Source organism: Urtica dioica, chromosome 10 (assembly GCF_054948205.1).
Source record: "Urtica dioica subsp. dioica isolate 48M chromosome 10, U.dioica_male_clone48M_v1_H2, whole genome shotgun sequence".
NCBI classification, from domain to species: Eukaryota; Viridiplantae; Streptophyta; class Magnoliopsida; order Rosales; family Urticaceae; genus Urtica; species Urtica dioica.
Genome location: NC_142765.1, coordinates 5,876,448 through 5,887,256, shown reverse-complemented (window position 1 = coordinate 5,887,256; position 10,809 = coordinate 5,876,448). Strand labels below are relative to the sequence as shown.

Genomic DNA, 10,809 nt, shown 5'->3' with positions numbered 1-10,809 from the left:
GCCCATCCTCTTGTTTTGCCTCTCTTGTGAACACGAAACATCAATCCTGAGGATTGAACGCAAGCAGATCCATAAACCATTGAGGTCCATGGCATCTTCTTTGATGTGACATATCTCTGATGCACCGGCGTTGTGTTCATGACTCTCTTCTCTTCTTGCTACAACTCGATCTGCTCCGACCAGCAAGTTCGTGTCCACTATATCGGAAAGTTGTTATGGCAATGGCATCTTCACAAAGTTGTGAAGATTGAGACTATCTTTAAACATCTCATCGATTGGTCGTTTTCCCGTGAACATCTCTAGCAAAAGGATTCCATAGCTGGAGACATCCTCGGCTCTTGAAAGGTCATCGCCCATTGAATGCTTTGCATATTAATCATCAGGTACATATTTATTAACATATTTCTAGGGTAATTCTGATTCTAAATTTCACATCAACATAATTACATATAACATGAATATTATCTAGAGCAATATAGCCAATATAACCTCTTATCCTGAGGGAGATACTTTGATCTGACAAAAATAAGCTAAAAGGGTCTTCGAGAAACTTTGCCAATCCAAAATCGCCGATACAAGCAACCATGTCACCATCCTGAAGAATATTGCTCGGTTTTATATCAGAGTGAACTATCGGCATGTGGAAATTGTTGTGAAGATGATAAAGAGCATTAGCAATGTCAAAGATGATGTTTATTCTCTGAATGAAATTCAAATGTCACCCTTGCTTTGAACTGTTTGTGTATCTCGAGTGCAACCACTCTTCTAGACTGTCGTTGATCATAAATTCGTACACCAAAGCTTTGAAATTGTATCCTTGGAAGTCAATACTCGAACACGCGGTGACAAGCTTGACAACATTCTGATGCTTAATGCTCCACAAGACCTTACATTCTGAAATAAAACTCTTCAACTCCTTTGATGCTTGAAGGTTCAAAACTTTTACCGCAACCGTGAGAGTGCTATTTTGAGTTAGGATATTTTCTTTGTAAAGAGACCCAAAACTTCCAGACCCAATCAAATTACCAAATCCATCAGTGGCCTTTAGAAGATCTCTGTACGATACCTCCAAGAAAGAAACAACGAGTGGTGATTCATCTATGGTCTTAGATGTTCATTTTCTTGTCCGAAGAAGTAACCACAACAATAGAGAAGCTAAAAGTAGACTCTCAACTAGACCACATACAACCAAGAGAATAAGCTTAGAGGTTTGTTTGTGCTTATTGTTAGACTTGGAGGGGCATTTAGGCAGGCCTAATTTAGCGATGCCTCCGCAGAACCTTGAATTCTCTTCGACCAAGATTTCACTTGCATTTAAGAAGATCCCTTTGGTGGGCACTTCACTTTCAAGATTATTGAGAGAAAAATCTGCGTACTGTAAGAAGCGAAAATTTTCCAAGTAGGTTGGAAACATTCCGGACAAATTGTTACGAGAAAGGTCGATTTCTAAAAGTCCTTAAGATTACTAAAAGACTATGGAATACTTCCTTGCAATGAGTTCCTTCCTAGAGACAAGTACTCCAAAACCTCACACCTGCCAAGACTTCCTGATATTTCTCCGGATAGCTTGTTATTCAAAAATTGCGTAAGGCCAAGGTATATCAGTCCACCTACTTCAATTGGTATATAAGCATTAAAATGATTTTCAGACAAGTCTAAACCTGTAGAAAGAGATGATAAATAGAGCACTTCTTTCGGAAGGCGGCCATTGAGATTGTTCCATAAAGAGACAATAAATTCAAGTTCTTGCATTCTCCAAGATGGGGAGGTATAACTCCTTGCAAGTTGTTCAATGCAAGGTCTAATTGATTGAGCGAAGTAATATTCCCAATAGAAGATGGGATGGTTCCAGAGAGTTTATTATTACCTAAATTAAGTATGTACAAATTTTTCAATTTACCAAGTGAGCTTGGTATCGGACCAGTTATTTGATTGTCTTCAAAGCCCAGCGCCTCCAAGTTCACCAGATTTCCGATCCCATTTGGAATACTTCCTTTTATCTGATTTCTTCCGAGTGCCATTAACCAAAGCTTGGTTGAGAAGTTGCCAATATATTCGTGCAGTTCACCACTGAACTTGTTGACGCTAATGTCGAGGACTTCAAAGCTTGTGCGGTTAACTATGGATGCAAGGAAGTCCAAGTCACCATCCTCGTGGCTTCCAAGGTTATTGTGGTCAATGCTTAGTCTCTTCAAATTGGGTAAATTAAAAAATTCGGGAACTTTTCCAGTTAGCCGACTGATCCAGTTGGTGTGGAAGTAAAACAGATCGAGCTTTGGTAAAAACAAGTGGCCTAAGTGAGATGGAAGCTCTCTGTGAAGCTCGTTCTCTTGGACAGTGAAAGCTCGAAGCAATGAGAGATTGTACATCGACGGAGATATAATCCCACTCAGTTTATTCCATCCCAACGAACGTAACGCCATTCTCTTCAACATCCCGAGGCTGCTTGGAATGTTCCCGGTTAAGTGGTTTGATTCGACCGTTAGTATCTCCAGAGTGCGTGACAGATTAGAGATGGAGCTCGGGATTTTGCCACTTAAACTGTTGGAGGCTAGAGCAAGTAGTTCAAGATTAGGGAACGAAGCTATTCCGGAGGGATAGCTCTTGCGAGCTCATTGTTGTACAGATTAAGATGTCGGAGACGGCCAATCTCTTTTGGGATTTGGTGACCGAAGCTGTTGTTTAGGCCAGGCTTCTGAGAAAGCTCAGGTTTTCGATAAAGGGAGATAAACGGCCGTTGAGTCGGCGTGAATGGATGAACAAACTAGTGACCCTTCGGTAGCAGCGACCACACTTAATTCCTGACCATTTACAGAAGTGTGTCGATTTGTTCCATGCTCTTAGAGCCCCGAGGGGGTCGATGACATCATTCCTGAATTTGAGCAAGGAAAGTCAGTCTGTGTCGTTTCCCTCGGCCGAATTGGCGGCGAAAAATGACAAGAGAAATATGGATGATAGCCTTACGGCCCATGAGATTTCCATGCTTGATTTTTCAGGAGATGGAAGATAAAGAGAGTTTGAGGATTAAGGGAGAGTTGGGAATGGTGTGGATGATATGCTCATTTCCTGAGAATGATATGCTAAGAAAATGGTGTAAATGGTATGAGCTTGACATTCTAAAGGTCAAACTCAATTTGATATCGAACACATTTCTCCTTGGTGATGCACATAGAAAGTTGTAAATAAATGAGAAATTCATGACATTAGCCTCTACATAGAATTTATTGGGTCGTTGGTTGAGAAAATACAACAAAGACTAACAAGCTGAGAGTTTAAATGATCTTCCGAAATTACATGTTCAAAGACAGTGTATTTTAAGATTATGCAGTCCTTTTGTCAGCAAGCTTGACCCGACAATGCAATTAGTCAAAAAGAAGAACGAACTGGTTTTGGACAAATAAAGCTAAGAAAGAAAAAGAAGTTTTATTATTAAAAAAAATGTAAGTTAAGCTGACCGTGTAAATTTCCTGGTTCACCTATTACTTTTGCCCATATATACTTATTCGACCTCAGTTATTTAAACCAAATTTTCCATTAAAAAAACACAGCAACAGAGTGACCAACCATGCGTTTTTTTATAAGATCGAAAAAAACAGAGAGCAGAAATCTTGTTAAACAGAAACTAAAAATCCATTCTCGGCCGATGTGTCCGGATGAATTTTTACGATATGAAATTACATACGATATGGACTTGCTACAAGAGCAAATTCTCATATATTAACGTTCAAAATTAAAAGCTCAACCACATAGTGATAATAATTAGAATTGTTTATTTTTATTGCTGGAGCCCAAAAGGGTGAGCTTGATTTTCGTTTTAGTTCCAACTTCCAAGTTCAACCACCTGCAGCTGCAGAGATTAAAAAAAATTAGATGTCAACCTGAACCCAACCATGAGGGAGCTAAAGCAATTGCTTTAGGCCTCATGTTGAGGAAGGCCCCAAAATTTCATAAAACTTATTACCTCAAATATCGTATTTTATAACTAATTTCTTATAATACTTAGATAGATGTTTTTATTCCGAGAATAGCTTATTTAATTCTAAGAATATCTCATTTATTGTTTTTCTCTTGTTTAAATTTGCTTCAAGTGTGATAATTACAGTAGGTATCTTATTTTTAAAATACAATATATCAATTTTCATTCTTTTTCTAATAATATATTTTTCAATTATAACAACATCTTAGTTTCCAATTTTTTTTGTTTCTCTTATTAATCAGTGTTTTAAATAATTTTACCATATTCAAACTAAAAAAATTGTGATTTGAAATTAATAAGATAAAAAAAAGGCCAAAAGACAAAAAAAAAAAAAAAGACTTTCATGTTAATTTTTTTTTTTTGGGATGATTGAAAGAAAAAAAAATTAGGCCCCTTTTTTTTCTTCGCCCAGGGCCTTCGATTTAGTTGAGCCGGCTCTGCTTATATAAAAATCATATATGCAGTCCATTAATTCTTCTATATATATTCTCCAAATTAGGCTCTATTATGTGCAAATAAATATAAAAAAGTAATTATCATTTATATTTCTCTGTGTATTATTGTTTTTTTTTCTTTATTATTTATGTTGTTTGCGTAATAAATATCAATTAGACATTTTTTTCGTGATTGTTATATATTGTCAATAATTTTTTGTTTGGGTTACTTTGCAAATATAAATAAAGAATAATTACGCATACTACCAGTAAAAATTAGTAATTGGAGTACAATAAAATTAAGAAAAAAAAAGAATAAAATTTGCATGTTTAAAAAAAATTTAAAGGCCTTATTTCGAACTTTCGCTTTAGGCCCCATAATCTATTAAGCCGGCCCGGATAATCGAGTACATATTTTTAACGTACAAGTATAAGACATTTAAAGAATAAAAATAAATTAAAGAATAAAAATAAACGATAAAAGGGCAATTCACTAAAAGGGCAAAACAATAAAAGTATATGTTTTTAGTTATGTTCAGTCCGTCCCTTGAAAAAATCTCAATGCTTAGGAATGATTAATCAGGTGAGCTCAATTTTTTAGAAACTTATCAACAAATTAACGCTTGAGCAGATTTTTTTTTTTTTTTTCATTACGTTAGAAAGACATTGGTAATGTTAAGTAAAAAAAACATGTGAATAAATCTTGATGATTTACCTATCTCGTTGCTCGTATAGGCGATTTTGATATGATGAAGCTCCTTGACGACGCCGTCGATGCTCATCCTCTCATTTGGCCTCTCTTCCGAACATGAAACTCCAATGTTAAGAACTAATTGCAAGCAGTTCCAAAAGCCCATGTTGTGTTCGTGGCTCTCTTCTCTAATCGAACCACGTCTTTCTTCAACTTGATCCACTCTGACCCGCAAAGCCGAGTCCATTATTTGAGAAAGTCTTTCCGGCAACGACGTCTTCACAAAGTTGTGAAGATTGAAATTATCGCTGAACATCTCATCAGTGGGTCGTTTTCCTGTGAACATCTCTAGTAAAAGGATTCCATAGCTGTACACATCTCCAGCTCTTGAAACATCGCCACCCATTGAATACTCTGCACATCCATCACCAAGTACGTAAAATATTATGATTATAAATCTCATAGCTACATAATTATATATTACAAGGAACATTACCTGGGGCAATATAGCCAATGGAACCTCTTATCCCAATGGAACTACTTTTATCCAATGTAAATAAGCGAGAAGGATCTTCAAGAAACCTTGCCAATCCAAAATCTCCCACGCAAGCAACCATGTCACTGTCTAGAAGAATATTGCTCGGCTTTATATCAGAGTGAACTATCGACACGTGCGAATTGTTATGAAGATGATCCAAAGCATTAGCAACGTCGATGGCAATGTTTATCCTCTTAATGAAATTCAAAGGTCTCCCTTGTTCTGAATTATGTGCTTCTCTCAAGTGTAACCACTCATCAAGACTACCGTTGGTCACAAACTCATACACCAGAGCTTTGAAATCGTTTCCTTGAAAGTCAATACTTGAACACGCAGTTAGAAGTTTGACCACATTCCGATGTTTAATGCTCCCCAAGATTTTACATTCCGAAACGAAACTCTTTAACCCCCTTGAAACTTGAAGGTTCAAGACTTTGACGGCAACAGTGAGATGGTTATTTTGAGTAAGAATATTCGCTTTGTATACCGACCCAAAACTTCCAGCACCGATCAAGTTCGTAACACAAAATCCATTAGTGGCCTTAAGAAGATCTCTGTATGATACCTCGAAGAAAGAAACCCCAAGTGGTGATCTGACTATGGGATTTCCTATTCTTTTCCTTATTCGAAGAAGTACCCACGACAATAGAGTTAAAAGCAGCATTCCAACAAGTCCACATACAACCGAGACAATTAGCTTGGACTGGTTGTGATTATTGTTTGGTTTGGAAGGGCATTTGGGTAGACTTAATTCAGCTATGCCTCCACATAGCCTTGAATTTCCTTTGACCCATATTGCACTTGCATTTGTGAAGATCCCTTTGGTAGGCATTTCGCCTTCTAAATTATTGAAAGAAAAATCTACCTTTTGCAAGCGAAAATTCTCCATATATGTTGGAAACTTTCCGAACAAGTTGTTGTGAGAGAGATTGATTACTAAAAGTCCTTTAAGATCACTAAAAGATTGGGGAATACTCCCTTGCAATGAGTTCATTCCTAAGGACAAGTACTCTAAAACCTCACACCTGCCAAGACTGTTTGGTATTTCTCCAGATAGCTTGTTATCCGAGAAGTCCAATCGACCAAGATTTACTAATTGACCTACTTCGTTTGGTATAGAACCAGTAAAGTGATTGTGGGACAAATCTAAAATTCGAGATGACAAACCAACTACTTCTTTTGGAATGGAACCCTTGAGATTGTTCCCATAAAGAGACAATTCGGACAAATGCTTACAGTCTTTGAGGCTCAAAGGTATAGCTCCTTCTAAGTTGTTTGATCCGAGATATAACTGATTGAGCGATGTCAAATTCCCAAAAGAAGATGGGATGGAACCGGATAATTTATTATATTCTAAATTAAGCCCATACAACTTTTGCAACATACCAAGCGAGCTTGGTATTGGACCGGTCATTTGGTTTTCTTCCAAGCCTATTGCCTCCAAGTTCACAAGATTTCCTATACCAATTGGAATGCTTCCCTTGATACGATTCCTTCCAAATATCATATACCAAAGCTTAGTTGAGAAGTTACCAACGTACTCGGGTAGATTCCCACCAAAATTATTCCCGTCAATGCCTAACACTTCCAAATTTGTGGAGTTAATTAGAGACGCAAGGAAGTCCAAGTCACCATCCTCGCCACTTCCGATCATGTTTTCACCAATGGTCAAGATTTTCAAATTTGGCAAGTTTGAGAACTCTGGAGCTTTTCCAGATAGGCGGTTATGTAAGATTTCAAAGTCGATAAGGTTCGAGGAATTCGAAATATCAGGCACCGGACCACTGAATTGATTGTGGTGGAATAAAAATATTTCTAGTTTCGGCAGCAACATTTGTCCCAAGTGAGACGGAAGCTCTCCATGAAGACCGTTACTTTCAACAGAAATCCTTTGAATAAAAGAAAGATTGTAAATCAAGAGAGGGATTTCCCCCGTCAAGTTATTTCTTCCCAACGAAAGTATCTCCATCATTTTCAACAGCCCAAAGTTGCTTGGAACACACCCGCTTAGATAGTTTCCGTTAAGATAGAGCACTTTGAGAGTGTTGGAAAGGTTAGCAATGGAGCTTGGAATTTTTCCATGTAAATTGTTTGATCCTAGAGAGAGTATTTCAAGATTTGGCAATGAACCTATTTCTGAAGGGATTTCTCCGGCAAACTTGTTAATAGATAGAGAAAGACGTTGAAGACTGAAATAATGCGAAATGTTGTTCGGGATTGTGCCGTTGAAGGAGTTGTTGTTCAGATGCATAATTTGTAGCCGATGTAGACGGGCGATCTCCTCCGGGATTTTGTGGCTAAAGCTGTTGTTTTCTAGGTGCAGATTTCTGAGAAAACTCAGGTTTCCGATAAATGGAGATAGATGGCCGCCAAGTTGACTCGAATTGAGGAACAAACCAATGACCCTTTGGTGGCGACGACCACACTCAACCCCTGGCCAATCACAAAAGTGTATGGATTCGTTCCATGCGTTTAGAGCTCGAAGGGGGTCAACTATGTTTGCCTTTAACTGGAGCAACGAAAGTCTGTCTGTTTCATTTCCTCCGGCCAAACTGATAGCAAAAAATGACCAGAGCAATAGGGATATCAGCCGGGCAGCCCTTGAGAGTTCCATGCTTGGCGCTGAAGCGATTTAAGCCGAGAGAATGAATAGAGTCTGAGAAATAATTAAGAATTGAAGGTTGGAAAATTAATGATCATAGGGTATGAAGCTTGTCAGAACTGTCTTAATTTTGGGCACACATATAATGGAAGTTTGGAAATTTTCATAATAATACCGTAAAATTTATGGCAAACTAAAACCTTGAATATATATATATATATATATATATATATATATATATATATATATATATATATTTTATGTTCAATAAAACCACTTAAATTTGATCAGTTGTTTTGGTGTAGTTGAAAATTGTTTGATTGGAGCAGAAAGTCTGATAGGAATATAACAAGCACATCAAGAAATTTGGAGCATAAATAATTCTGGTCAACAAGAGAGCTTTATGATTGTACCTGGTTGGAGATCAATGACGTTGGATATGGGGAATCAATAACTGGATTTCAGATCGCACCCAAATTGCTGATATCAGCTTCAAGGATAACGAAGAAGTGCAATGATTTGATATTTTTTTATGCTTTTTGGGATTTGTATGGTCTGCATATTGAATAAACGGATGCTTTTGTGATTCGGGAAGTGAGACAGTCTCTTACGAGTTACGAGTCTGCAACTGAAGTTTCAATACGTAAATGAGACTGTGGAGACAAATGCTCAAGTTTATGAACTGAAGTGACTATGTATGCACACAAATACACATATATAATGACTATGTATGGATTCAGGTTGCCAGCTAGCTAGTCTCTGCAATGTTTTACGGGTTACGACAGTTTTTTAAATTTTGAAAGGTCCCACGAGTGTGTTATACACGCACACATATGTATACAAAAAATAACAGTCACTTCTTTCCAAGAAATTTTTGCAGAGAAAAAATGGGTCTGGGAGCTTGATGTTCAACAGTCAACGCTATTTGATTTCCAGGAAATTTAGTCTTGCGTGGGTCATTGTCTCTAATTTAATGCACAAAGAAGGTAGCCAATGAAATAAAAGAGACGACAAGCATTTTCTCAACACAATGTATAGTGAGAAAATAAATTATGGAAAAAGAAAACAACCAAAGACTACGACTAAGTAGACCTTTCGATCAAAAAAAGACAAAGTAGACCTTCAGAAAAAAGAAAAAAAAAAAAAAAAAAAAAGGAAAAAAGATTTAGTCTATTGACATAGACCCTATGGATTATGAAAGTTTTGGAAATTTGAAAATAAAAATTTATACAGCCAGCTAAGTAAAGAAAATTCCCATTCAATGAACGTCGTTCAAGTTAGAGTACATGAAACCAATCAGTTAAAAGGAAAAATGGTATGAAAGAACCAATTCAAACTATGACTTTTACAAAATAGTCATAGTTTCATTAAGTATAGCACAATAGCCAATTGAGAGTATTACAACTTTTAATCATGTCTCGATTAATTTTAATTCAGCCTTCATAAAGCTTACATTATGTCTTTATAGTTCGTTGAGATTAAATTTAATCCAGCCTAGATTAATCTTACTTTGGCTAGTTTGCTTATAGTTGACAAACTATGACTATTTTGCAAAATCTTAAGTTATATTTGGCTATATAGCCGCTTGACCAAAAAAAAATGGTATGAAATAACCAATTCAAACTATGACTTTTGCAAAAATAGTCATAGTTTCATTAGGTATAGCAAAATAGTCAATTAAGAGTACTACGACTTTTAATCATGCCTCGATTAATTTTAATCCAGCCATCATAAAGCTTACATTCTGTCTTTATAGTTCGTTGGGATTAAATTTAATCCAACCTAGATTAATCTTACTTTGGCTAGTTTGCTTATAGTTGACAAACTATGGCTATTTGGTTATATAGCCGCTTAACCCTAAAATTAATCACAAAGTTAAAATGGTTAATTTTAACTAATTTATCGGTTGAATTTAACCTTCACCGTTTAATGTAACGCTAATAATTGCGGAATGCAAGTATTATATTTTTGTGATATCAGACCAGTCATATGAAATTATTCTATTACACTAGAGGTAAAAAAAAAACCTCATAACCTGTTAGCTATATTGCTAATAATATACGGGAATAATAAGACAAATTGCATAACTAAATTAAATAAATAATCATGAACGAAACTAATAAAAATACATACATAGACATGAGAACCAAAATAAATAAATTAAAATAACTAAACCGGATATCACCAAGAAACCAATATAGAAAGGGAAATGGAGAACACGTCGAGGCTTGTTTGACAATTTTTTTAAAGCGTTATTGCTCTCCCACCGGGTGCTGGAATAACGTGAGCAACCGCCTCCCAGGATACAACGACGTACGAAAAGAACAAAGCACCAACTTGTTCAGCTCCGGCGAACTTGACCGCATGCCAGAATACTACCACCTACACCGAGGAAAATTGAGAGGAAAGCTGGAAAAATAAACTCAAGAAAAAGAGTTATTTTATGTGTGTTTGTTTCACCCAAAAACTCTTTTCTTTTCTTTTCTTTTCTTCCTTCGGAATGAAAAGACTAACCAGTCTTTTATATGCACTAATATTTGATCAGTTTTTATTAATAAAAACCGTAGC

The 10,809-nt window shown here is 36.4% G+C and overlaps 2 protein-coding genes across 2 annotated transcripts; both read right to left on the bottom strand.

The window, feature by feature from the left end:
* Positions 1 to 213: 213 nt before the first annotated feature.
* LOC149383266 (receptor kinase-like protein Xa21) lies at positions 214 to 1,569 on the bottom strand. The gene is made up of 2 exons (XM_089627623.1): positions 469 to 1,569; positions 214 to 368 (listed from the first exon to the last, which is right to left on the bottom strand). Exons 1-2 carry the CDS (start codon positions 638 to 640, stop codon positions 214 to 216), a joined length of 327 nt encoding a protein of 108 aa, XP_089483749.1. The 5' UTR covers positions 641 to 1,569.
* Positions 1,570 to 3,779: 2,210 nt separating this feature from the next.
* On the bottom strand, positions 3,780 to 8,202 carry LOC149383265 (LRR receptor-like serine/threonine-protein kinase EFR; the record flags this gene model as incomplete). The annotated part of the gene is made up of 3 exons (XM_089627728.1): positions 3,780 to 3,847; positions 5,126 to 5,515; positions 5,598 to 8,202. Coding segments are annotated over 3 exons (3,009 nt in total), but the record flags the coding sequence as incomplete, so codon positions are not given.
* Positions 8,203 to 10,809: the final 2,607 nt, after the last annotated feature.